The 26,898-nt window shown below is 46.4% G+C and overlaps 1 protein-coding gene across 3 annotated transcripts in view; it reads right to left on the bottom strand.

Annotated features, from left to right (window-relative positions):
• Positions 1-26,898, bottom strand: part of fbxw7 (F-box and WD repeat domain containing 7) — a 38,276-nt gene that overhangs the window by 10,292 nt on the left and 1,086 nt on the right. Inside the window, exons 2-6 of one of the 3 annotated variants that reach the window (XM_061273320.1) lie at positions 23,410-23,570; positions 17,987-18,238; positions 17,398-17,904; positions 1,257-1,339; positions 469-610 (exon numbers count right to left, since the gene is read on the bottom strand). In XM_061273320.1, coding sequence (XP_061129304.1) covers positions 469-610; positions 1,257-1,339; positions 17,398-17,904; positions 17,987-18,169 — 915 coding nt within the window. In that variant the 5' untranslated portion in view covers positions 18,170-18,238; positions 23,410-23,570. Of the gene's footprint in view, positions 1-468; positions 611-1,256; positions 1,340-4,280; positions 4,697-15,271; positions 15,584-17,397; positions 17,905-17,986; positions 18,239-23,409; positions 23,571-26,898 lie in introns of those variants that run through there. The other 2 variants (XM_061273321.1, XM_061273322.1) reach the window with 2 other exon arrangements.

Here is a 26,898-nt window from a genome sequence, read left to right as displayed (position 1 = left end):
CGGCGGCGCCGTGGAGCGTAACTGTCCGATCCGCCTCTCGAAACCTGCAAACAGACTGCCTTAATTATCCCCGGATTAGCATTTTATCCTCGGCCCTGTTAATAACAAGCTCAAAATATAATTCCGCCGTTATCGGTGCGCTCGACATACGATAGCATCTGTTCAACTTCTTAACATGGCGTCCCTTCATCTGCTTTCCCCCCCCTTCTCGACAGCTCGGGCTAATTCCAATTCCACGCTACGGTGCCTTCCAGTGATGTGCGGGCGGGGCTGCAACGACAACAATTATGGCGCGGGAGTAAGAGCGAACTGGGATTGATGATTACTCCAGCCCAGGGTTTTTCCAGCACAGAAAAAAAAAAAAATGGAGGCGGCGGCTGTTATTTGAAGTTGGATGTTGACGTTGGATCGGAAACATTTGGGACTCGCTCTAAATTAATGATGATGAAAAATAAAAAAAGTGCCCACCTGAAAGGTCCGGAGCCATTCGTGGAGCCCCGAGGGGGGCGGGATGGTCGTGATGCGCCGTCTCTGCTGGCCCTGACCGTTGGCCGCCCGGATGTGGCCGAAGGTGGTGGGCGTGGCCGGGCACGGCACGATTCCTGTTGGGCTGGAACAATAAAAAGAAATTTCTATTTTTCTCTGTTTTACTCCAAAAAGCTTGACTGCTCATCATCGCCCATTTTAATTGTTCTACGGCGGCCATTTTGAGCCTGGAATCAAGTCATTGATTTTCTATAAAAAATGGACTTATTGGTTAAAATGTGCCTTTTTAAACGACTTTACAAATGTATAGATCAGTGTAAAAAGTAGAAACGTCTTCATTTCCATTTTCAATGCACAATATTTACGTTTGATGTCGTCCACTTTTGCGCCGCGAGAAGACTGACGCAAAAGAAATCCCCAGCGAGTAGAGCCGAGGGCGGTGGGGGGGGGGAGGGCCCAGGGTCTATTTCATGATCGATTCATATTTAATGAGCCGGGATGCCGATACACAGCCGGTTACATGGCCACGTTTATACTTAAGTGCCCGTTGCGCGTGTCTGTGTATTTTTAATGGGGGCAACATGCCCATCAAGTATTCATGAGTAACATCAGAGATGGCTGGCGGGAAAGCGTCATTCCGTTTGAACATCCCCGATGCGCTTCCTTTCGTGGCCTTGACGACTAAAACGAGCGCCTGTTAAATATTGCATTTCTGCCGGATGTCGGATGATGTGAAAGGCATGTGACACTTTTCAGATTTTTTTTTTTACCTTGGGTACTCGGGACCTTTGCAGGGCTTTTTTCCTGAAGGGAAAGATCGGACCTCGGGGCCATGGTCCAACTTTCTCTTCATCTGAGGACAAAATCAAGAAATGAGGACGATGTTAGAGATGCTGAACCTTTGTGGATGGAAAAAAACAAACAGGAGACCATTTTTTATTCGAATACTTTTGCTTTCAACTCCAAAGTTCAAAGGTCATGTTTATTTCCCCACCTTTTTTATTTACCCGAACTGCCTCGGACGTCGTTAGCATTGTGTCTGCAAGTCGGCAAGTTGAAATCTGCTAGCGTCACATTTGTGCTAATGGGGGAGCCAAAGAACGGGGTGGATCAATATATCAACCGATGCGCCGCGTACAAAGTTAACGAGCTCCGAAGCAAGAGCAGCGGCATCAACAATCCTGAAGGTATAAGACGGCAGAATAATCTCCACGTTGTCTCCGACAGTTGGCAAGCTAGGAGGCTAAGGGCTAGCGCACCATGCTGCCTCCGGTAATACTCATTTGAGCAAACAAAGACGCTTGTGTTTTACGTTGATCTGTTCCATCTCAGCCACACATGCAAGCGATCACCCATTCATCGAAACCGGTCCCAATCGTGGATACAAAGTGGATGGATGGCTTTCGTTCCTCAATTAATTCAACATGTGGCTTGTTTGACACGAGATGTGTGTGTGGTGTTCTCGCTTCCAGGTTGCTACAAAAAAAAAATGTCAGCGCAATAGCCGCAATAAATTCTGGATTTATTGTAACAAAAACATTTAAATCTACCTTTAAAGATCTCTGGACACAGAACTAACTTTATTTTGCACCTGCAATTGATGCGTAACAATAAATGATGACAAGCGAAGCGCACCATGGCAGTTTTGGACCATCCGGACTCCAAGCACCGTTCCAAACACAAAATTTGTCCCACGATGCTACTTGTGTGCTAACTACGGAGAGCATCTGCATACTTGACGTGGTACTGTCTGGATCTGCAGTGGCTTGATAGCAGTCGGCTCTCCTCCAGATTGGCCGTTTATTTTGTCAGTCTCTATAATTTGGCCAGTTTCAGTGTGTTCCCCCTCCACCGCCGCCGCCGCCGCATCGCCCGGGTCCCAAGGGGGACATTTGGTGTTTTAATTAGAACCCAAAGCATTAAACTAAAGCCAAGAATGCAAGCCCGGCTATCAGTGACTGCGCCCATTCTTTTCTGTATCTGAAAACACACTACAGAATCAAGGCGCTAAAAGCGACTGATGGGAGGAGAGGCAGGCACGTGTACATGACTAGCACGCTAATGCAACGCCGCCACCCAAACCCCCCTCAAGACATTAAGACTGTGATCTAAAGCACAATTGATGATTTCCTTCTCCCCGCTCGCATGCCAAACGCCCCTCTAAAGTCGCACGTTATTCACTCGGCGTAACCTTTCGACAACAAACATGGCGACGGCGGAGGAAGGATTAAGAATGTGGAAAACGAAGTCAATGTAGCGAGCGGCGCTGGTGCGCGTACTTAAAAGGCTCAAGGCGTGTCCATGGTGAGGGTTTTCCCATTGGGTTTACAATGAGAGCAGCTGACAACCTGTTTTCAGTGATTTTAACAGCGCCCCCTGTGGGCTTCCAAAGGTACTACCTTTTTTTGCACTTCTACATCCAAGTATGTCTATTATACAGAATGTATGATATTGTCTCCCAGGAGCATCACAATGTCCATTGATTGAAAGCAACAAATGCTAATTCTTTGCATCGCATTCTTTTTTTAACTAAGCATAACACAAAGCTATATTTTTTTTTTTTAAAAAATAGTTATCATTTTGTGAGTTAAACCAAATTACAGGCCATTTCAATATAAAAGGCTGATTTGAATTACAACAGAGCGGCAATGTTCCTTCATATCCACTTTTCATGGCTTCCAGCCACCAAATATCCCAGAGGATACTCCTCCACCTCAAACAAACTGACACAGTGACCCATTATCCCAGGTCCGAGCCCGGGGGGGCAAACGTTTAATGTCATGGGAGTGGGGAGACGTACCCTCGGTGTGAGACTCCGACAGGCAACAGATCACATGCACGCCAAACAACCACTGCTGCAAAATGAGCCAATGTGGTTCACTGTCCAGCTATTTCTATACAAGTCAGCTATTATATTAAAATAAAATAGCCATTCGTGGTGGTTTCAAGCAGAATAGTATGAATACAAAGAGCATTTTAAAGCACTATTAGACACAAAGCAAGAAGTAGGGCAACTGTGGGGCTGAAGAAAGTCAAGTTTTTGACTAATTTAATCAAATTCAGGTTGTTTTTTTAAATCTTTTAAAAGATTAACCAAATGATTGTCAGTGGTTGGGCACATTGTGAGCTTCGTAATTACTAAATTAACACAGGCCATTTTCATCTATTTTATGACCTCTTCATTAAATATAACCATAAGGCGTGGGAACTCTCGCATTATAATTCATTAATATTATAAATCCATTGACTGTCAACGTTTTGGCTCATTTGGAGTGCCGGTATATTAAAATATTGCTTACATATACATCAACATGTCCAATGAAGATATTTTAAGCTATAAATGTAATTTGAAAGATAATGAGTCTTCATCCAAGAAAATCATGACAAAAATTCAAAGTAGCAGCCCAATATGCAAACAACGTGTCAACTCCCGAATGGGTCCGCCTTTGACCCTCCAACCACAGCTTGCGAACCCCGAGTGTCGTCGCTAAAGCACGGTGCGACAAATCAATGAAGTCCGTCCACATTTTCGTCATTTTTCAAAAAAAAACTCCACTTGAGTGCCGAAGCCGCTACCCGTCCGCACTGTGCCCAATTGGCGAGGTGAGGACGACATATCGGCGTGGAGAATATACAAATAAAAGCAACGTCGAGGCCGCCCTGAGCTGCTGGAGCTCTGCGCCACGCCACTCTCCGTCCTCCGCAGTGACAGAGCACAACCTGCCCCGCGAGTGGCGCGTCATAAACGCACACCAAAAAAAGCTCATAATCATAAAAACAGCAAGGTGACTCACTTTGTAGAAAATCATCTTTAAAGTGCCGTAGAACCCCATGGTGCTCTTTTTTTTTTTTTCCGGGGGGAGCCGGCGGCCGCTTCCTTCCTGCTCAGTGACGCTGGCTGGAGTGCAGCGGTGTTTCTGCGGGGGCGGTGACGGGGCTGTGACGGCGTGAGGCCGGCGGCCGACTCGCAGGTAGATCCGACGTCGCCTCGGCTGTGAACATGCTCGGGCACGTCACCCCTCCACTCGCGTTGCTTTCACTACAATCCCCCCCGAGCGATGGCATCGAATTCAACTCGCGAAGATGAGCTCCACTCGGACGGACGGACGCCGGCTACGAAACGAGAGAGCCCGTGTCAACGATCCGGCGGGTGACGGCGGACTGAAGGCTCGAGCACCGCCGAGCGGGGAGTCATCGCGGGAGGGGGAGGAGGAGCGGAAAGCAACGAGCGGGGGGAGCAGAGAGCGAGTGTGCGTCCTCGTCTTCCTCTGCGCACGCTGCAAAAAAGACGACTCCTCCGCGTGGATCGTATTAGAGCCTCCCCAGTGGAGTGGAATGGTGCAGTCCGGAGTTCAGCGCCCTCTCCGAGGATTTGGACGGATGCCTCATTGGAGGACGATCTCCTAACCCTCCCAACACTTGTTGCACAAACAACTGATGCACGTAGCCTCAAAAAACCCTTCCCTTCCTCCTCAAATGAGGTGCTGAGAAGATCATTTTGGAAGAGCACGTAAAGCAGTGAGGAACTTCAAAAACTGCCAATACTCCATTTGTCCAAAATGGACGTAGGCGGAGCGATTGGAGCTTTTTACTGGCAATCGACGTGACTACTTGAGTTGCCAATATTTGCATTTTAGCATTTGAGCGTGCAAACTTCCAAAATGCATCAGAGGACGCCACTAAAGAGCTCAAGCAGCGGTCCAGATGACACAAAGTGGATGTCCTAATCCCTCGGTCCAGTTTGTGTTGTTGGTGCACCTGCTTATTTGCACACCAATTCAAAAGGACCGATATGTGCCTTTCAGCGCTGACCACTTAACGCAGCAGATGGTGTCACTGCTTTTATTACGAATTAAATCACTATGAGAATCACGTTCTGATGACAGTTGTACTTTGGGATGAGGAAAAAATATTACCGTTTTTTTCCGTGTATAATGCGCCCCCATGTATAATATGCACCCTAAAAATGGCATGTTGATGCTGGAAAAAAGCCTGTACCCATGTATAATACGCACCCAAATTTTGACTCCTACTTAAGTCCGTAAATGTAAAATTATTAATTTTTTTTTTGTACCCATGTATAATGCGCACCCCAGATTTTAGGACAATAAATTAGTTAAATTTTGCGCATTATACATGGAAAAAAACGGTAATTGAAAATCTGAATGGGGGAAAAAAAATGCTTAAAAAATGTTTTTTTGATTATATGACGCAAGTGCTGCGAAGCAAGCTCGCCGCCATTTGTCCCTAGACTCTTACTTGATCCCAAACGGCCGCGTTTGCTCCAAACGGGAACGTCCAAATGACTGGCGATAATTGCTAACGCTGACCTCTGCCCGCCTATTCATTTCCTCCGCAGTCCATTGATGTCGCTGGGGAGCGAGCACCATGGCGGCAGCTCTCGCCTTCCTTTCCTTTTTTGACCCGACCCCTTCGAACATCAACGGCGCTGTCGCGTGGGTGGCCGTGCGAGATGTTAATTCAACTCCGCACAGACGACGCTCCATTATCCTTCGCCCGTTGCCGTGATTCATCATTTCCTTATTCATCAACTCCCACCCGGCCCTTCCTCCTCACGCTTTGCATCTGTCATGCCTGGAATGAGGCTCACGCTTCCAACTTGTTTTGTTATTAGGGGCCTTTTCAAATGGGGGGATCCCCCCCCCCCCAAAAAAAAGAGGACAATCACACAATAACGCGCTCCCGTTTATTGACGCGTCGCTGCTCGAGAGGTATTCCGGCCTCAAGTTCACCGCCCGGCATTAAACATTAGCTGGAGAAAGGCCCATTCTTCTCGCCGAGTTGGAAGGCTTCCCACCAGAAGGATTTGGGGCGGCGGGAACTGCTGCCGTCTCTCGTTCGACAGCTGTTTCGGAATATCATTCGCTTCCCGCGTCGCGAGTATTCATGTCGATATTACAACAATGCTGTTTTGAATTCCCGAAGGAGAATTGCTACGGCATTATTTGCGTTTTTTGCTGAGGCGGCAAAAAAAAAACGAGCCCGTTATTTTAATACGCTCACGCCATAACCGAGCATCATATTTATGTCTTGCCTTTTTTTTTTTGGCGATGTAAGCGACCTCGCAAAGCGGGCAAATATTTGAAGCTAGGTGTCGTCGGAGCGCTTCGGGCGTGCGCAGAACGGCTTTCGAAGGCGCCTCAGACGAGACGGCGGTGCGAAAAGGCCACCTCGTCGCCCAACCTTTACACAGCGCATTGGAATGCCCGGCATGCAGGAGAGGCCGCGTCGTGGCCTTTCAATGGGGCCGGCCTCTCCTTTGTGGCTTTCCTTCTGGCCCTTTTGTAAAGCTTCGACAGAACACCCCCCCCCCCCCTCCCTCCCCCGATACCGACCTACTGCTCATCAAAACCTTAATCGCACTGGTCGCACCTACAAAAACCCAGCAAAGCAAGTTGGTTTTGTTCAGGGCGGGGAGAAAAAAAAAAAAAAAAGTGATCCTTTGATGCAAGAGAGGTTATACGTAAACGCTCATTAACGCCGCGGCGCTTCTGGGAAATTACAAATGCTAACGTTTTAGCTTGAACACACAGCCTGAAGCTAATCCTCGGTTACTAGGTACTCCCGAAAGGATAGCGTTCATGATGTTTTAGGAATAAATCATCCTTTCTTAACACTTGAGGCATTTTCCAAATCTATTTTAAGGATGATGAAATGAAAATATACTCGCTCATTTGTCCCAAATGTCACCTTGCCAAAAGATTACTGTACTTTAATCTTCCAATGTCAATTGTTGAAGAAAAAAAATATCCATCCCTCCACTCATTTGGAGTTGAAAGTATTTTTATTTTAATGTGGCTCTTACTTATTATAAATAAATAATAAATAATTGATCTCAAAGGGCGCCATTTAAATCCTTCCTCCTCTGTGTTTGTGAAACAAATTAATCAAAGTTGAATAAGGACATGGGGCATCTAACAAGATTTGCTAAATGAAAAGAGTAGCGCTAAGTATTTGCGGCTACGTTTGACAGCGCGGCGGGCGGCACAAAACGGGCGACCCGCGTTGATTCCCAATCCAATTTCAGCCAATGAAGAGTACGTTTGATCTCGTTTAGATGTGTCCAGCCGGCCCGCCGGCGGAGCAAAGGTTCTTGTCTAAAGTGTCCAGTTTGAGATTAGCGCTATCTCTGACGGCCCACCAGCAGAGCCGCTGATAGCAAGACTTGAAATGACACAATTTGGCCACCGGTGGGCCGTACAGGTGAACGCCAGACGGAGATTGGCGCTAGGCGGAGCATGGGAACAAGGGAATATCTTTGTCGGAAATCTTTTTTGGGGTTGAAGTAAAATGATGAAACTTGCGGCAAGTATCACAAAGACGATAAATGGAATGATGCAAACAGAAGACGCGGAAATGATTCAACTCCGGTGACGGTGGCTGTCTGATGGGAAACCGTGGACTTCCTTTATTATTATTATTTTTTTTATTTTAACAAAGAAACGATGACTTCCTCAATCTGGAGCCCCGCGTTTGGTCTGCAAACAGCCTTAAGCTAGCAACAGCTCGCAATGTTTTGGAAATACATTCAACCTCCCGACCCCCGTTTAGCGTAAATAATCAGCGCGGCTAGCGTTAACGATTCAGACCGTGGCGCTTTTGTTTTGCAACAAACAACGGGACGGATGTGATGTGAATAAATTAAAGCTTAAGTTTACACCAAGGGAGAAACCGCTGGATGCGCCGCGTTGTGCCAAGTTTTGCTGCCGCCTGTGTGTGTCGCAAACAATGTTCCTCCGCTCGTCCACACGCCAAGAGTACACATGGTCCTCCTACCTCATATAGAAAACAAATGCAAGGTCAGAACTATAACCAGCCATTTTGAATCGAGCTCGTAGGAGGCGCTGTTCATTGAATCGTTCGCTCAGACATCACAAACAATAGAAGGATGCGCCGTTTAATAATGCACCACCGACTCGCAGGCATGGCTTCGGTTCTCGTGGCCTTTTGTTCACAAGACTTAGTTGGAGAGTTAAAAAAAAACAAAAAACAAAGCCTGAGACGGAGGGGGGAAAAAACAACTAAACAATGTCAATGTGCAGTTCTCATAGCAAAGCGCCATGACACTTAATCTGGGCGCGCGGCCGTTTGGGAATCCCTGGGCTAAAGCAAGCTAAGCAGGATTTATGGAGCGTCTGCATCAGTGAGGCAGCAGATGGCACGGAAAAAGGGAAACATGGCCTTCTATTTGAATGATGCAGACACAAAAGCATTCAAAGTGCGCCTTTAAATCAGGCCTGGGCAGGCCTACGGCCTGCAAAACACTTATCGGCAGCGATAAACGCAGTTTATCTTTCAAGCACCCTCCCAAATTGCCAAACCGAAACAAAAATGGCCGCTTTGAAACAGAATGCCAGGTTGCTTGTGTCTTTCCAGGCATGGCTCTGACACTTTTCACACTGGACTTGGTTTTCTTGGCGTCCACCGAGAGTTTTTTTTTTTTTGGGTGGCTATAGTCATGATAGCCGAATCTGCCAAATTCCATGTTAAATTAAATTAATCCGGCATGAGGGGCTGAATTTTGGGCTCCCTCTGCGATACAAATCCTCCTGAGAAAAACCTTCCAATTTATAGTTTTATTTATTCACTCCGCTACTCCAGTTTTGAATGACTCTACTTTGTTATCCGCCGGACAAGCACAAAAACTCGTCCATTCGCTTGACACGGAGAGAAGGCGTGCCTCACGACACTATACATGACCCGCGCCTTTTGACAAAGGGCCGACCCGGAATAGCGGCCTGGCGCTTTTAATCCGGGCCGCTCCATCTGCTGCGCTTGCGTCTCCGACCACATCCGGTAGGACAGCTGTATGGTAATGGGCACGAGTGGCCGGAGGATCGGAGGGCAGACGACACCAAACAAGGGGCCCCCTTCACAGCGGGGGCGACTTGGCCGATTACACATTCAGGAAACAAATAAAAGGCGAGCCAAGATGTGCAAAAACTTGGGAGTTCGTATTTCTATTTTTTTTTAAACGCGTGACAACTATTGCGGCCGTGGTGCTTTGATTTCCCTCCGGCGGTCAGCTTGACTGATGACGGACATTTGAAGGGTTGGACGGAGGCGCCGAGCGGACTAGAATCGAATCAATACTTGAACGGACCCAGCGAGCTGCAGAGCTAATCCAGACGCCAGGATGACGGAGGACCGGCAGGGGCGTGGGCAACAGAGGAGGACCCCGCTACTCGGCCCGTACCTTCAACCCCCTCATCTGTAAACTTGTTGCCTGGCAACAGGAGTCTCTCCATGTCGGCCTCCGGGCTGCATTGAGCGCCTCTGGCCTCATCCGGGGGAATATAACGCACCGGTTTGTTGTTTATGGTGAGGCTGGCAATTTAGTGAAGACGTTTAGCAGATAGTGCTGATTAAGGCTTCAATTTCATGGGGATGAGGCAACCCCGCCCCCCCCCTTCTCTAAGGAACAAAGATAAGATCTCACGCAGCAATTTCATGCCCCAGCAGAGTGGAGACAATCTTTGAAGGAAACGGCAAAAGTGTCTTTAGAGTATCGGATGAGGTATCTGCCTGTGAATCGGACGACAAAACGGATTAATTGCCGTGCGGTATGACAAGACGGCATTTTTGGGGGGGGGGGGGAGATAAAAAATCAGCAGGCCGATAACGCCGCATCGTTATTTGTTATCTCTGAAAGAATACTTTCCGTTCAAATGTCCTCATTTGGACAAGTGAGCCGGAGCCCCAGTTTAAATAATTCTTGGTCCTTCAGGTATTTTGACAAAATCAACTCAGGCAAGTTCACTATTTTACCGTAATTTTCGGACTATAAATCACTTTTTTTTTTTCATAGTTTGGGTGGGGGGGGGGCGACTTATACTCAGGAGCGACCTATATACATATATATGGGTTTTTTTCACTTTTTTGGGCATTTTATGGCTGGTCCGAAAATTACGGTACATTATTTAGAAAAGAAAGTATAGCCTATCTCCTTTCAAATAAAAACATATGCGCTAATAAGGCAGGTGTTCTCCACAGCTGTCTTTGGGCTACCGAGCAGAAGTACATGCCGGCCACGAGACTCTGCGGCGGGGCCCTTGGGAGATTGCAAATTAAAAAAAGAGGCCAGGCGGACCACATCAGCACTTTGTGAGCTCCGCTGTGGTGAGAGGGTGTGAAGGAAGGAGGCACGTCGAAGATGAGGGGAGGCCAAGCGTGAAGCGCACATGCCGCTGCGCCACCAGCTTGGAGCGAATAATGTTCTCTGGTTATGGCGGTTTTGGGAGATTTGGAGTTTGAAGGTACACCTTGAAATTTTTGCTCCCATGTCATGCAGTGAGTAGTAAGTATAATATGAAGGAATAAAAAGAGAGAGAAATATGAATAATGAAGAGATTTTGCCCGTTCGTAATTAAATTTACAACAGACAAAGGAAATTTTTTTAAAAAATGCCATTTTGTGTGTGGGTGGCTAGAGGAAATTATTTTAATTTTGTTGCAATGTGTTAACATTTAGAAAAATAAAGACTAGCGGCTTCTAAAGTAATATAAAGTGATTTGGCCTGAGCACAAAAATAGCAAATAGAAAAGTTTGTCGGCAAATGAGGCTAAATCTCATGAGAGAATATGTGAATGCATATTTGCCAAAACCAGGAATATCTAATACACATGGGGGTCCTCGAATTAAGAGTTTTTTTTTTTTAATAGCAGATTTGCGGTAATTATAACTGTTAGCATAGCGATACAAATTGAGCCCTTTAGCCTGCTATTAGACCAAAATCCAGATTAAGGCTCAGATTAAACAAAGCAATATTTCTTTGAGGACGAAAACGTGTACGGCAACAGGAGGTGAAAAGTGAAAACCGGCCTGAGTCATGCTACTAAATATAGAAATAAAGGGGGCGGGGTTGCCACTGAAGGCCAGCGCACTGTGAAGCGGAGGATGATTGCTGATGCTTCTTGAATGAAAGACTTTGTCTCCGCCCATTTTTCTATCTGCTGCTATTTGCACGCGCTTCCATCAACAATGTCTTTTCCTCCTAAATAAACCTCAGGGATAATGAGGCCCGGGACACTATCATAAAAGTTGGGACTGTTAAACTGCCGTCGCTATAAAAAGCAATTTATGACGTGGTTGCAACGAGCAGTTTCCTAAATCTCGTAGGCGCCAGGTTTAGGGGATGGAATCTTCTTTGAGGGCGTGTCCGTAGCCTTCTGACCTACCCTGACTTAAAACCGCCGTTAGCTCAATGCTAATATGCAATGGGGGAATTCCATCGGCACAAAGGCTAACAGTTAGCATTGTCACTTTAAGCAATGTAATGGCCGTATACATTTTTATTGTATATTTTGCAACAAAGGTGGAGAATAGCGACAATCCTATTAAGCTAAAAGTCAATCTCTTCATTAATTAGACAGCGACGGTATGCTAATGTGCTAAAAACACGCCGGCGCATTCAGATGCGTCTTCCAAATCCAATCAGACAATTTCGATTAAGTTTAAGAGTTGGTCGGCGCATCAGCGAAGAATTTTTTTTCCCCCCTCAAACTAAACTTTGAAACTAACTATTTCATTTGATCGATCTTCAGCAAACGACCTTGCGACGAGTCACCCAGAGATGCCTGGCACGTCGGCGGCTTCATTTTGTCGCGCCAAGGACTCCTTCAAACTTACTTAATAATGCAGCGTTGAGAGTACACTCACAATATAAGTGGAATATTTACCCGAGCTTTTAGTGGTGAAGATCTGTATGCGAGGCAAAAAAAAAAAAAAATAACTAAGAGAGGCTGTGCTTCCTAATCAGCAAAACTGTCACTTTGGCAGACGGGCTTGAGGCGTGTGTGTTAAGTGGCCGCAATATTACAAATTAGCCGTGCCACATAGGCACGAAGACCTGACAAGTGGATGGGCACGGCCAACATACGCCAGTGAAGATTCCCTCCTCTTGAAACATGAAGGACGAGCAAAGACCAATATAACGTTGAGGCCATGCTGCCCCCTAGAGGCAGCAATTAAATATTTAGAGCCCCATGAACCAGAAAGCACTGTACCAGCAAAAATCAACCAGCTCAAGTCAGAACTGTCCAAATAAATAAATAAATAAATGAATGAATGAATGAATGAATGAATGAATGAATGAAAATAAATAAAATAAATAAATAAATAAATAAATGAATGAATGAATGAATGAATGAATGAATGAATGAATGAATGAATGAATGAATGAATAAATAAACCTTCATCAAGTACTGCACATAATGAAAAGATGAAATTTCTCTTACCTGTGCGTTCACGTGGTTTCACGACAAAAGGTCGGCAGCAGGACACCGAGGGGAGAGGAGAACAGAACAGATTTCTCGTTAGTGACGGGGTCGTGGAAAATCTATCGAAGGTGAAGTAGTACCGAATCTTTTGCAGCGTAAAATTCAAAGTGACGTGCGATGCTATAAAATCGGAGCTGCGCGTCTTTGTCGCTACAAAAAACAAGATCCCTTGGTATCAAATCAAAATTTGGGCGGCCTGCTTTAAAAAAAGGGCAGATCGATGAAAAACTGGCTTTTCGTGACAAGTCGTACTCAAATTTCCTTTTTGTGCTTCCGTGCATTTTTTACAGTGTGCCGAAAAGCCAGTCGCAGGGGAAAAAAATGTTGTGAACTTATCAAATATGACGTGTGGAGCAACAAGCGCTCTCTCTCTCTCACTTGCCTGCAGGTAGAGAGAACATAAAAAAGGAGAAAATAAGTGTACAAACAACATGAAAATGTTGATTGGGCAACCTGAGAGAGCTACTGAGATGATTTAATGGTTCTATTAAAGGACCTTTGTGTGACTGCAGGGCAGCAGGAGCGTAATTGGAGGTGTTTATTGCGGCCCGCGTGACGCCATGTTTCGTTGCCGAGGCCAACTCTCTTTTGGCTCGGGCAAAAATCGATTTCGCCCTGAGATTGCTATCCGGCGGAATGTATCCGAGGAGAGCTTTTACTGCACAAAGAGCAATTTCCCGTGTTTTGGCTTTAGGATGAAAAGTTGGGCTGAAAAGAAATTCGAGCAAGGCGTCAAAGGACTATAGCGCACATACTGTACATCCTTTTCTCTCCGAGGTCAGACGAAGCGGCACGTAGCTCGTGTCAACTAAATATCATCACTTACTAACTTGGCAGGGATGTTACCAAGGTCATCCAGGGGTTAGATTCCGCTGTAGAGTAATTTAAGGTGGGCAAACCGAGGGTGAGCAAATCGAGCTGTCTGAAAATTCCGTGTGTTTTAACAAAGACTTTGAAACATCAGATTTGGTTCAATTCGAGACAAGAGGAAATGAAGTCACGGATACTACAATGACAGCGACCTCTAGTGGACAACGACGTCCGCCGTACGTCTATGAACTGTCGACATAAGCTAGGCGCCGAATCGTCTTTCGATTTCCGCCTGGCCATCTGGCACGCCCGCTGAGGTATGTACATCCATACACACGCACGCACACACCTACAATGCCGTTCCTTTACTGCTGTTAAATATAGACGCACTTGATACGGCGTCGGCCAAACGCGAATACCGGGGAAGAGGCACGCGGCTGCAGCTTGTTTTTCTTCTTCGGCTTTCTGTGCACTTTGAACAGAAGGAGCACATCAGGAGTGCAGTGAGCAGGGTTCAAAATCGCCCCATCGGGGAAACTATATTGGTAACAAGCCTGCTCAAGAGAAATTTAAAGGCCGTCATTACTGATGACAAGAGCACAGCTTCCGTTTGAGCACCTTGGAGAAGGTCGCTCATGGAGAAATGACACTGAGAAAAGACTAGTATCCATTTTGAAAAGATAAACGGAGCAAATTTTGACAGGGGAGGTTTGGGCTGGATATCGGCGACGTGGAGCTGACCTGGGCACTCCTAGATCCGAATGGGGTATGTGGCCCAGAATAGCCAAAGGCAAATGACCCCCCCTTCGGACCCCAAGGGTCCCCGCTTGTGTTATCCGAAGCCCGAGAATTCAACCTCCTGCAATATTCCCCTGTATGCTCCTCATTGAGCTAACGGCTAAAGGCGAGATTGATGGCATCTGTGTATCGACCACAATTAGTTAAACGCAAACAGCAAATGGATTTAATTTTAATGTTTTGAAGTTACTGTTTAGGTGAAAAAATAAAGGGGGAAACTAGAAAGAGTGTTGTTATCAAGGTTGAGAAATACAAGTGGACAAAAACAGAGATTAGCTTGCTTCGGAGCTAGCTAACCGCACGCGGCGGTGGCAGAAATAAGCTAGGTTATTATTACCGAGCAACCGACAACTGTGCTGTGCGGCACACCGACGGAAAGATGGCGCTAAGTGCCTTTAGCCCCGCCCCCAAAATCGAACGACACCATACCCTAAACTATCCGGTTGATTTAAATGATTGCTTTTGTTGGGTTTGGCATAAATCAAACACACCGTAACGGATAAAGCTTCAAGGTTGATTGTGACAGCGACTTCCCGTTTAAAGTATGACGCATAATGTCTCTCGCAACGTTTTATTGAACCTAAAATTAGACTCATCGGCGACAGACTTTGTAAGGTCATATGCGGGTTGGCGATTTTCTGCGGCGCAAAAAAAACCAAAACATCACGCGTTGCCAATATTCCCTTGATATAGAAGCATACAAATAATCTCCATCTTTTGGAATTTGTCATCAAACTTTGACCAACTTCAGGATTTTCAAGATTGTTGAAGTTTCTCAAGTGTGATTTTTATCTTAATGATGATTTAAAAAAATGACTAGAAGTGAAAGATATTTTGTCAGTTTCCATGGCGGCACACTCAAACAATTTGCCACTTACCCGTCGGCGATAGAACGGCAAACCCTGAGTGATGATGTTAATGCTAAAAATTCGCAGGATTTTCTGAGGCGGTACGGGATCGGCCACATCGAGGGTTTTGCCTTCCGGCGGCGCTTCGGTGGAAGTCCTGTCTTTGCCATTATTTACGTTCTTTCTACGGGCGCCGCTAGACGAGAAACGGGGAATGGGGCAATGGCGCAGCATTGCAAAAGCCGGGAGGAAAGAAAAACAAACAAATCACATTCCAGCAAGAAGTCAGGAAGCTAAGCGGTACCGACGCTTGGCCCCAGTCTCGTCCAAACTCCCCCGCTGACGGGCCGGGCCCCCTTTAATAAGTGTCTGGCCTGTGATGTCACTGGCGAGCAGCTGCCGCCCGACGCGTGGCCTCCCCCAACCCCGCCCACCCGGGGACGCTGTGGAATCTGCTCCCATGAACCTTTGGTGCCGGAATGCTTCATAGCGTGGCGCACGTGTCTGAGGAACTTCCTCATTGCGTGCATACTCGACACCCCCCCCCACCCTCATTTGTAACCTTACGACCCAACAGCGGTGGATATTCCAGGAACATTTCTACTTTATGACATTATGACATACTTGTTGTAGTCGAACGGTTCAGATATGATAGATGATTTCATCCACTTGCAGCAACATTGGGCTGGAAACTATTATTTCATTTTATTTTATTTTATTTTATTTTATTTTATTTTATTTTATTTTATTTTATTTTATTTTATTTTATTTTATTTTATTTTATTTTATTTTATTTTATTTTATTTTATTTTATTTTATTTTAGAATATATACATCTATTTTATTTATTATTATTTAATTATTGTTTATCATTTAAAAAAAAAACATGAATTTGATATATTATGAATTAAAATTTATTTTATTTTAGAATATATACATCTATTTTATTTATTATTATTTAATTATTGTTCATTTAAAAAAAAACATGAATTTGCTATATTATGAATTAAAATGGTTTAATAAATAATAAACTAAACGACAGAAACAAACCCCTGCAAGAGCGTGCCAAGCTAACGTACGTATGTTACAGCCAAATGATCACACAAACGGCAAACGCGAGCAGTCGACAAACACACAGTGGCCACACAAAGAATTATGGGGTTTAACCTCTCTTCTATTCTCACATCCGCCATTGTTTGAGGAGGATTAGCGCGCCAAAACGTCGATCGGGGCCGAGCACGGAGGCCCGACAGATGGACGGGCTCTTGCCAATTCACTACGAGGCGTCATGAAATCCATTCCTGCTTGGTTTTAACGACTTGTATCGACTGTAAAACCAAGGTACGGACGGAAGCCTGATATTTTCGCTGCCACGTTTTGTGCAAACACGTAGCGGCAGTAGCTTAAGAGCGGATATCGTCCTCGTCACGGGCTTATTAATTCAGGCTGAAGGACGATAATGCTTGTCTAAACTACTAGAGCCACTGAACAGGCAGCATAACGAAAATCGAGAGATGCTTTTACTTGCTTCACCAAATTGTGCATTTCCTCCCCTCCCTCGCTCTTTTATTACAAATAAGCACTGCACGGGAAAAACATGGCAGCTGCAAACGTGGCCAAACGTCGGAAGCAGAATTTCTAGATCATGTAAGCGTGAATGGCGCGGCTAATAGCCACTGCGGCGTGTCTTACCCAGGACGGGCAACTGTTTAAGTGAGTGTGCGGTCCAGTTTGTCAAAGCATTTGGGTAAATGCCGCCTCCTGGTGGAAGGGAGTGGCACAATACGACAGCTACCCGTAGCAAACAAATAGCGCAATATCTTAAATAAAAACATATATAGTCAGATATTTGAAGGCAAACAGACAAGACTAATCATGTAATTCAAGTCAGTCGATGATAGTACTGTAGTGTAATATTTGTTTTGTTAAAAAGCATAAATGTTGGGAATTTTCTGGAAAGCATTAACAAACGGTCTTATTGATTTCAATGGGCAAAGCTCATTTATAAATAATTTTGTCCATTATTTTTAGAGCCGATCAAAAGGGAAAGGTGCGGTAACCAACTACGGTCAACAGAGGGCGCCAATCGCTAACAAAAACTGCAGCTGGATGGGCTGACGACAACGCTTCCAAATCCAAGTGAGGTGTGACGCTTACCTTCTTGTGGGAGGAGCTTTGGTGTGAGTCCACATTGTTGGTGGCGACGGTCGCATTGTTCCTGATGGAGGGAGACATCAGCCCTTCTTCTGCTTCCTCGTCCTCCTCGTCCTCCTCCTCTTCGCGCTCGCTCTCCGCCGAGTGCTCAAAGTCGTCGCTGTCCTGGTCCATCTCCTCCTCGTCCTCCTCTTCCTCCTCCCTCGTCCTCCTCTGCTCCTGCCCCCCCTCTGTCCTCTCCTCTTCCTCCTCCGCCTGGTGACCGCTACTGCTGTTATTGTTCTCCTCCTCTTCCTCTTCCTCCTCCTCGTCCCCCTCCTCCTCATCCTCCTGCGTGCGCTGCCTCTGCTCGGCCCTCCACGTCCAGCGGGGTCCTTTCTCGGCCCGGTTCACCTTGCCGGGGGGAGCATCCTGGCCTCCCCCGCCGTCCTCCGGGGGGTCGTCGCCGGGGGCAGAGTCGCCGGGCGCCCATTGCGGTCCTCTGTCCACGTCCTCCTGCGAGGTCTCGGGCTGGAGAGTTGGACAAAGCGGGAAAATTGGAGCCGTGTTCACATATTCAAATACCTCGGGACTGTAAAAATGTCAGGGTCACCTGTTGGCGCGGCCGCTCCTCGTCCTCGAGCACCCGGTTCATGTGCTCATCCTCGTCGGCCTCCTCTGCCGGCTGCTGGGGTGCCCGAGCGGCGGAGGAGGAGGCGTTACCTCTCGCCGCCGGCGCCCCGGAGCCCCGACTCCGCCTGCTGCTGCTGCCCCCCGACAGCAGATCCTGGTTCATTTCCAAAAGCCAGCTTGCTACCTCCTGCACCTTCGCTAAGCTGTCTGACGAGGAGAAGGTCTTGACATGCTGGCAGAAGACGAGAAAGAAAACACGGTCAGGATTCGAATGAGATAAGTTGTGATGAATGGAGAGAGGAAAAAAAAAAAAAATCTAAAAAGGCTGCATTATTTCTCTATGCCACAGCGGTTTCAAGCTTTTACAAGAAATCTATTGATTGGCCATGCGGCTCACACAGTTGGATTCAGACATTTGGAAATGTCACGTTAAGTTCGTCCAGGAATACAACTCCAGGAATTGATTCCACGAGGGGGGGGGTGTCAACAACCAAAAATGCTCCAAGAGGCACTCTGACCCGTTTCCCGAAAAACGGTCTCATTCTGCAATTGACAGCTTACTTGTTTTAAAATGTTTGTTGCTTCGGATAATTGGAAAAGGATGAAATGCATGACTGTCTTCCTTGACACAGTTTCCCTGTATTTTTTTTTTGCTTGGCCCGGAATATGTTGGTTCAGACGAGATGTGGAAAATTACCACAAAACAACAACGACATCTTTGTTCCGACTGAACGAGTCATGAACTGGGTCGAGAAAATTAGTCAAGTTGATTTGTTCCCTAAAATACAGATTTTTAAAAAAAAAGCACTTTCATGTCCACATCGGGCCTGTAAGCTCATTTTCATGGGCTGGGCAAAAGTAGACGCGCCTCCAAAATCTTCTCAAGTCATAAGACTAGAGAAGAAATTTCCGGGAAGCTCGGACGCCCCATTTTTATCTGTTTCAGGAAGAAAAGCCGTTCATTTGACTTTGAGGACAATGTCAGCCGTCACGCGTGGTCTCAGCACTGCGGTGGGAAGCATTAGAGAAATCTCAGATTGCACGGACCCCCCCCCCCCCCCCCCCCCCTCGGGACCATTGCTCCGTGGCCTGGAGTGGCAGACAACCAAAGGCTATGAATAGTTAAAACTTTTACAGTGGCATGATTGAGGTTGATGCACTTTGGTGGTGAAATGTGTTTGTTGCTTCTGGTTTTAGCTCATGCAAATGTTGCTCATTATTATATTATTATTAAATATATATATATATATATATATATATATATATATATATATATATATATATAAATTTTTTTATACTTTTTTAAAGCACTTAACAAGTAGCCATCGCTTATTTTAACATTTATTATTATGGTCAAAAAAGCCACTTTTGACATATATATATATATGGCTACTTGTTAAGTGCTTTAAAAAAATATAAAAAAATTAGGGGGAAAAGTGTAATTGCGGATCCACTGCGCCCCCGGCGGCCCCCCCTCTAGCTCCGCCAGTGCTCACTTTGCATCTATGAACATTTGGTAAACTGATGATGGTCCATATATGCAATTCGTCGGGCTGTGGATAACGTTTGACACCGAGCAGAAGAATTTAACGACTCGCTGTCAGAAGGTTTCATTCTGATGCCCCCGCCGACCACGACGACTTCTGTAGAGTTTGATCAAGGACCTGGAAGCGATTAAGGTCGACGGTCAATCTCGGGGCTTTTAGAGATGGTCTACCGACCATTAGTGCTTTCCGCACAATTAGCCTAACACCAAACACTGAAGAGGGCAACACTGAAGAATCTTCTTCTTTGCAGGTGTACGAAAATGGCATAAGTGATTGTCTTTCAGAGCACAGCAGGTGAGAGTAGACAAGATATTGACTTTCCATAAATGCGCATAAGTACTACTAGCTGCTATTGACGGCGTCCACTTGACTTGAAATGCAAACTGGTTAAGTCAAAATCAGTTAAGAATTCTAAATTGGGCTGCCAAGTCAATTTAAAGCTTTTTTTAAATAATTTTTTTGTATTATTATTATTATTTTATATATTATATATTTATTATTATTTTCTGAATATAAACGTTTTTTTTTTTCTTTTCGGTAACACGTGTTTTCCTGGAGTTGCGCTTCTCCTTCCAGTCCATCTGTATTTGTTTTCTTGGCCTCTCCAATTCCACGCAGAAGCTCTTAATTGATTTTTCTATTTAGAGTCGGTCCCTCGCGTCGTCCCACAGGAAGTGGAAGCGCCGCGTGTAAAGCCGTGGATTTTAAAACGCGTGGATAGAAGTCGCCGACTTTAGTTTGAACTCAAATCATTGTGTGAGGAATTGTTTTGTTCGGACGCTCGGGAACGCTTTGAAATTGTGAAGAAGGAAAAAAAAATCCCTTTGAGCGATTCTATTGTTAATTGTGAGAGCCAGAAATTGTCTTGGAACCTCCGCGACTTCATAACCTGGATTGTGAAAGTGGCCTTCGCTCACCCCGAAGCGAAAATCAGCATTTTGCTGCCTCTCAACTCGTTGGACAGAGAAAGGAAATTGGAGAAAGTGTGCAATGTTGTTTTGCCTGTTCCTTGTTCCTTTTAAGGGGGGGGGGGGGATAATTTGTTTGTCCACTCGAGAAGGAGCGCCAATCACTCCAGCCAGACTCAAGCGATCCATTTGAAACGAGTGATTTGGAGCACGCTGTTGTCAAGGCTGCCGCTTCCATTAAAGAATCAATTAGCGTGCTGCTCTCTGATGCAACACTTGTTCGAGTGTTTCAAAGCGCCCGAACAAATACGCAAGGCCGCCGTGCTCGTTATTTTTCCCCGTTTCCATTTTTCTCAATGAATTCTATTTTTAGAATCTTTTGAAGTTTGACCTCGGCATCGGTTCACTTTCGCCGTCTGAATTTCGGTACCGCGACAACATCGATAAAATCCCTTCCGAAAAAAAAATCGGCCATTTGGGACTTTTTGGGACGCAAGACGCGTTACCTTCGATTTGGGCCGGTTGCCGGTGGCGGCGAAGCGCTGCAGCTGCTCCGAAGTGTTGCTGCAGGACAGGAGGTCCGAGCAGCACACGGTGCGGCCCAGCCTCTTCATCAGAGAGGAGATGATGCTGCTGCAGCCACAGCCGCACATCCACTTGCTCATTAGTGGCGCTAAATGAATCAATAAATAAACTCAAGGAACCCCCCCCCCCCTTTCCTGTTGTTTGTGTAATCTCTTCAAGTTGCCCTCACTTCCGGCTTCTTTTTGTATTCCGCATGGCGCCGCTTCCTCGGATGGGGGTTATCTTCGGGCCGGCGGACGAACATGACGAGGAGTTTCTCGCCCTTGCCATCGACTCCTCCCGACTCCGACCGCCGCGCACTGAGGATGCTCGATCCTTGTCCGACACTGTGTACTCACACGCGCACACGCCTCCCCCCCCCACACCGCCTCCACAAGCCGCTACGCTCAGACTGAGCTCCTCCAAGTTCCCGATGAGGGTGCTTTCCTCCGAATGACATTTGAGCTCCTGACGCTTCCATTAATCGGGAGGGCGGGCGGGCGGGCGAGCGGGGCGGTCTGGCGGAATCAAACGAGAAATGCAAAGCCACTTTGCATGCGATGGTGCGCTTGTGTGTGTGTGTGTGAGTGGGGGGGGGGGGGGGGCATAGTAGTTAGGAAGCTGATGCCAACAGAGCACGGGAGATTACTATTGTAATCCGTCAAAATGCAGCGGATGACCGCTTTAACCAAACAGCAGCCGTTTTTTTACTTTGTTCGGACCTTTTTTTGCCAAACCGAGTCCCGGGCAAATTATGAATTGTGCTTCCCTCGCCACCTTTGCGACGCAAGCCCGGATGAGATAGTAACCAGATACCGTTGAAGGTTGGGGCGGTGGGGCACGAGGGAGATAGGATGACGCTCTCGCCCAAAAGGAAGCGTGGCAGCAGTGTGATATTAATAGCTGGGGCATTACATTGATTGATTTGTCAGCCCCCCCGTGATTGGCACCGTTTTGTGTCATGAGAACAGGAAAACGAGGAGATGATGATTTGCAAACGGCGAGGTGACGTTTGGCCAATTTATATCGTCTGGTTATGTGTGTACGCAGTTAGAAAATAATAACCAGGAAGTTGATCAAATGCACATCTGGCAAGAGCTTCTAAAATAACCGCAAAAGCTATTTGACCTAAATACAGATGGGGGGGGGGGGGCCTAGTTTTAAAACAATGAAAACTCATAAGCGCTAACGTGATTAGCGGAAAGGGTTTTTTTTTTTTATCTTACTCTGATAGGCAACTGTAACAAAAAGTCGAATTCAAGTGGGAGTCAACCCAGTTTAATTGATTCTTTCTTGTGTTCATGTTTTGAACAAACGTCAACCATTGAGAATACTTTATCTCGGTATTGCAAATTGTTACTTGTAAGCGGAAAAAAAAAAAATGCAAATCGGTTTTTTTTTTCCTTTCTAAAACATCCCGCCCTATTGTAAGTAAGCGTCTTTCCGGGTTTGCACAGCACAACGCACAGCCAGTGAACCGATGACACCGACAGCTGCACACACACACACATAAACACACACACACACACTTAAAGCTGCTCACAGGCTGCCTCCTGTCCGCTTTGATGATAACAGCGCGGCTTAAAGATGAAACCCAAACAGTCCAGTGTGAGCTTCATCTCGAAAGGGGTGGGTGGGGGGGGGGTGCAATCCTATTTACCGTTATGGTCTTTTCCTCGCGAACATAGGAAAAGGAGAGTTCATTATTTATGAATATTGCTTTCCACCGCGTCAGCTCAGTGCCCGCGCAGATCGATCCAAACAGCAGAGTGGTCGCTGCAGCGGAGAGGACGGGACATGAGGCTGGAGGAGAATACCAGGAAGTAGACGGACGGCGTCAACTCATCGGCGTCTTTACTCCTGCAGATGCTTACAGCCGTCTTTTAAAAAGCTATTATTCTCATTCCGAGAGGATGAAAACAAGCAGCTGCTTCTTCTTCAGGGTCGGCTGCACTCTACCGGCCGAAGGTGGGAAAGTCATTAAAATGGCTTCCTGCGGGAAAGGCCTGAGTCGGCACTTGTTAAAAACACCCCCCCCCCCCTTCCCGTTGTGTGATGGGTTAGTCACATTTGTTCACCGTGAGAAGATCCCTGTGGCGGCTCGGATATTTTAGGGGAACCAAAATAAGAGTTTCCGAGCGATGCAATGAAGGCGACGTGCTTTTTCCCACGTGTGTATAATTAGGCGACAATTTTTACGTCCACTTATTAGATTCTATGTTGAGGTCTTCCTGTTCTCCAAAAACAGGAGTGACAACATTAGCCAGGTTCACCATCAGACTTCAAAAGCTCCTCGCTACAAAATACCACAAACGCTTTCTCGACTCGTTCTGGTTGAGCGATTCAAAGCAGAACAAAAAAAAAAAGGTGTGGTGTTTACTCACAGTTCTATATGCTTGTATTTGCTCAAGCCGCGAGAGCCGGTCTCGGCGCCGGATGCCGGCCCGGGGGGCGCCTGGACGCCTCCTGCGCACAAAGGTCCGGTCAGTGCCGCCGCCGGCGCTGTCCCTGAGGTCATCAGAGGGTCACGGCGCTGCGGTGCCGCCTGGAATAAGTGGGGGGAAAAAGAGAGAAGCATAAGGTCCTCTTTTAATGTTATATCGTTCCTCAACAATAATATGTAAACAGCAGATACAATTTACTGACCGGCACATTTTATTCTCAATGTTCTGTTGCCAAGAGGATGCTAACATAATTAGCGTTTATCTAAAAGTCAAAGGTACGGAAGCTAAAAAAATTAGCATTTCGCTAAAAGTCAAAGGTACAGAAGCTAACAAAATTAGCATTTCGCTAAAAGTCAAAGGTACAGTACAGAAAGAAAAAAAAAACTGTTGACTTTTTGAGTTGTGGATTTGGACCCCGAGGTCTGGGAAAAGAACAGATGTGCGCCCGGCCGATCCAGCTATGGTGCGACACTTGATAAGTGTGAGACAAAAGGGAGAAAGGGGGGGCCACTTGAAATCTCAAGAATTTGCAATAAAATGAAGCACCTCCCTTTTGCACAGGGTGAGAAAGCCTTTTGTGCAATGAGGTTGGATAAATGCATGTACCGTAATTTTCGGACTATGAGTTGCGTTTCTTTTCATAGTTTGGGGGGGGGGGACGACTTATATACATATATATGTTTGTTTTTTTCACATTTTTGGGCATTTTATGGCTAGTGCGACTTATACTCCGGTGCGACTTATAGTCCAAAAATTACGGTAGTCATTTTGCCACGTGTCTGAAGTGCTGCACCCAACAGTGAAAACGGCAATCCGCAAACGACACACAAGGCACAAACGGTCGGAATGTAGCTGCTCGTCAAGCTGTTGGGATCGTGCAAGCGTGCAGACAACCTGCTAGCACGGTGGTCTTGTGGGCGGCGAATTTTTTTTTACCCCGGAGGGGAAGGAAGCGTGGTGGCGGCGGCGGACCTGAGCTCTCTGCGACATGCTGCTGCCATGGAAACTCCCATCAGCCAAACTGGCTGGCAGAGGCACAGCACGATCATTTCCTGACCTTGAAATCTCAACGCTGCCTGTCTGGATGGCAGGTGGAGCAGGAGAGCCATCCGAAAAATAAAATGTTGAGCTTTTTTTTTTTTTTTCTTCTCCACCCCACTGCAAAACCAATGTCTGGTGTCAAAAGGGATCCTGGAAGCCAATCAATCATGAAGGACTTCTTAGATCCGGAGGCCGTTCCGATGCGGCCGGAGACATATTGGCTTGGCAAAAAAAAAAAAAAAGTGAAGGGCTTGTTTTCCCGCACCGCTTAGTTCACTTTGACCGCAAAAAGAGATAATCCCCTTCTAATAGACTTAAAGGCACTTTAACTGATCTCCCAGCTGTCTGCGTCGCCACCGGGGGGGGGAAACCTTCCGATCCAAAGACGACCTAGTCCGTCCTACGCACATTCCAAAAGTGCCTCAAACGTTCAGACGGAGTCCATTTCACAAATTCAACAGTCGCCCGGTTCCAAAAAATGGATGGAGACATCCCGATCCGCGGTCAATATTTAAGAGCGTACGTCTTACCTTGAGTTTGATCGAGTGTAAATAATTCAGAGTGAGACGGAATGTGGGTCAGAGCTGATCTGCATACATTTCCAAGTGAGCAGAACTCCAAACTGCCGCCGCTGGTTTAAGCATCCGTTGAAGACGACATTAAGTGTTCAGCTCCGGTTGTCTGGTCTGACGCCGTCGGCGAGAAAATAAACGGAACAGCGCCGGACTGAACATTTGGGCGATTTGCTAGGCGAGCACAAAAACTTGTTTCATTAATCTAGCGCTTATTGCTAAAGAGTTTGGATGGAAACATATGTGAGAAGGGGCAAAAAAAAAAAAAAACGCTTTGTTGCTATGTCAATTAATGAGCTAGCGGGTATGAGTTGGATGAAGACAGGTGACATTGCATATGTGAGAAGGGGCAAAAAAAAAAAAAAACGCTTTGTTGCTATGTCAATTAATGAGCTAGCGGGTACGAGTTAGCCCCAAGGATGAGCCGTCTGTTCTAAAAATAGCAGAATTAAAACAGAAGAACTACAATCCTCCTTTCAACTTGCTTTCTTAATGGCGTGATGGATCATTTTCAAATTGTCGCATGAAAGCACTTTCGATTGCACCCCGAACGGCGTTCAACCTTAATTCCGCCATCGACAGGTGATCACGAGAACGAAACAGGATATGATGAGCTCATCGCGAAACAATAGCAGCCAATCACGCTGGATGACGCCGAACGGGAGTCGCGCTGACGCCGTGGGTGTGTGTTTATCTCTCGCAGGAAACGGCGAAGAGAAGCCCTTTAATTTCCTCCCTCCCTTAATCTCACGCTGCCCACACATCACGATGACCGCCGTTCTTCTCGCCGTTTCCAACCGGCGGCCCTTCCTCCCGACGCGATGTTATTCGCGGATCGCTCCGGCTTATCGGCGCGCTCCCGCAAAACGAGCGTTTAATCTTAAACAAACACAGAAGCGATAAGCCGAGGGATTCCAACTACTGAAGCATCTGAGGAATGCGTGGCCACCTGAGAGACTCTCGTTCTTTGCATTCTTCTTTGATTTCTTTCAAATCGCCCGAAGGGGTCCGAGGGGTTGTTTTGATCTCGTTTCCCGGTTCTTTTAGGACGACGACGGTTCAGGACTGGGACGATGGTGGAGTTATAACGTGTCATAAATGATATATAAAAAAAAAAAAAAAAAAAGATCATGAGTTCTGTTTTCACAGATACAGACAGCTCACTCATTTGCTCTCCCTACAATCTTTCAGTGTGTTATCGATCCCGACGGGCGGAACAGGGGCGGAAACGGAACAATTCTTCGCTCTTGGATTTAAATGAAATAAATAGATTATGTTCTGATGACTGTGTTTACTGCCGCTCTTCAAAAGGACAAATGCAAAGACGTGTGTGCGTCTTCTGACCAACTCCAATAAAATCAAGGTAATAAGGGGAGGCTTAGAAGGTTGTACACTTGGGGAATTCGAATGGCGTTATCGGGGGAAAATAAATAAACCTTGAGGATGATTTACAAATTACCTTCAAGCGTCGAGTCGTCTGCCGCGTAACATCAAATCTACAAGCTAGCGAAACGAGTCAACTAAACAGACGCGTTTGAAAACAAACAGCGGCGCGACAGCCCGAGAAGAAAACGAAAAGTGCATTTAACAGACGACACCAGATGACACGCTTGAAATACAGATTCGCGGCACGACAGGTGACTCCCACGCACGGAAGCCGCTTGTCTCCGGGGGGGTGCAATGTTACAACAATAAACGTCAATCCACTGTTATTGGGGGGGGGGGGGGGGGGGGTTGAATGCCAGCCATTGTGACTAAGTCCTTGAGCAAGATACCGAAACCCCAAGTTGCTCCCTGATGCTGTTACTTTGAGTAC

Source organism: Syngnathus typhle, linkage group LG3, assembly GCF_033458585.1.
Source record: "Syngnathus typhle isolate RoL2023-S1 ecotype Sweden linkage group LG3, RoL_Styp_1.0, whole genome shotgun sequence".
Taxonomy (NCBI): domain Eukaryota; kingdom Metazoa; phylum Chordata; class Actinopteri; order Syngnathiformes; family Syngnathidae; genus Syngnathus; species Syngnathus typhle.
The sequence above is the reverse complement of the archived record's forward strand: the minus strand, read 5'-3'. Positions and strand labels throughout refer to the sequence as shown.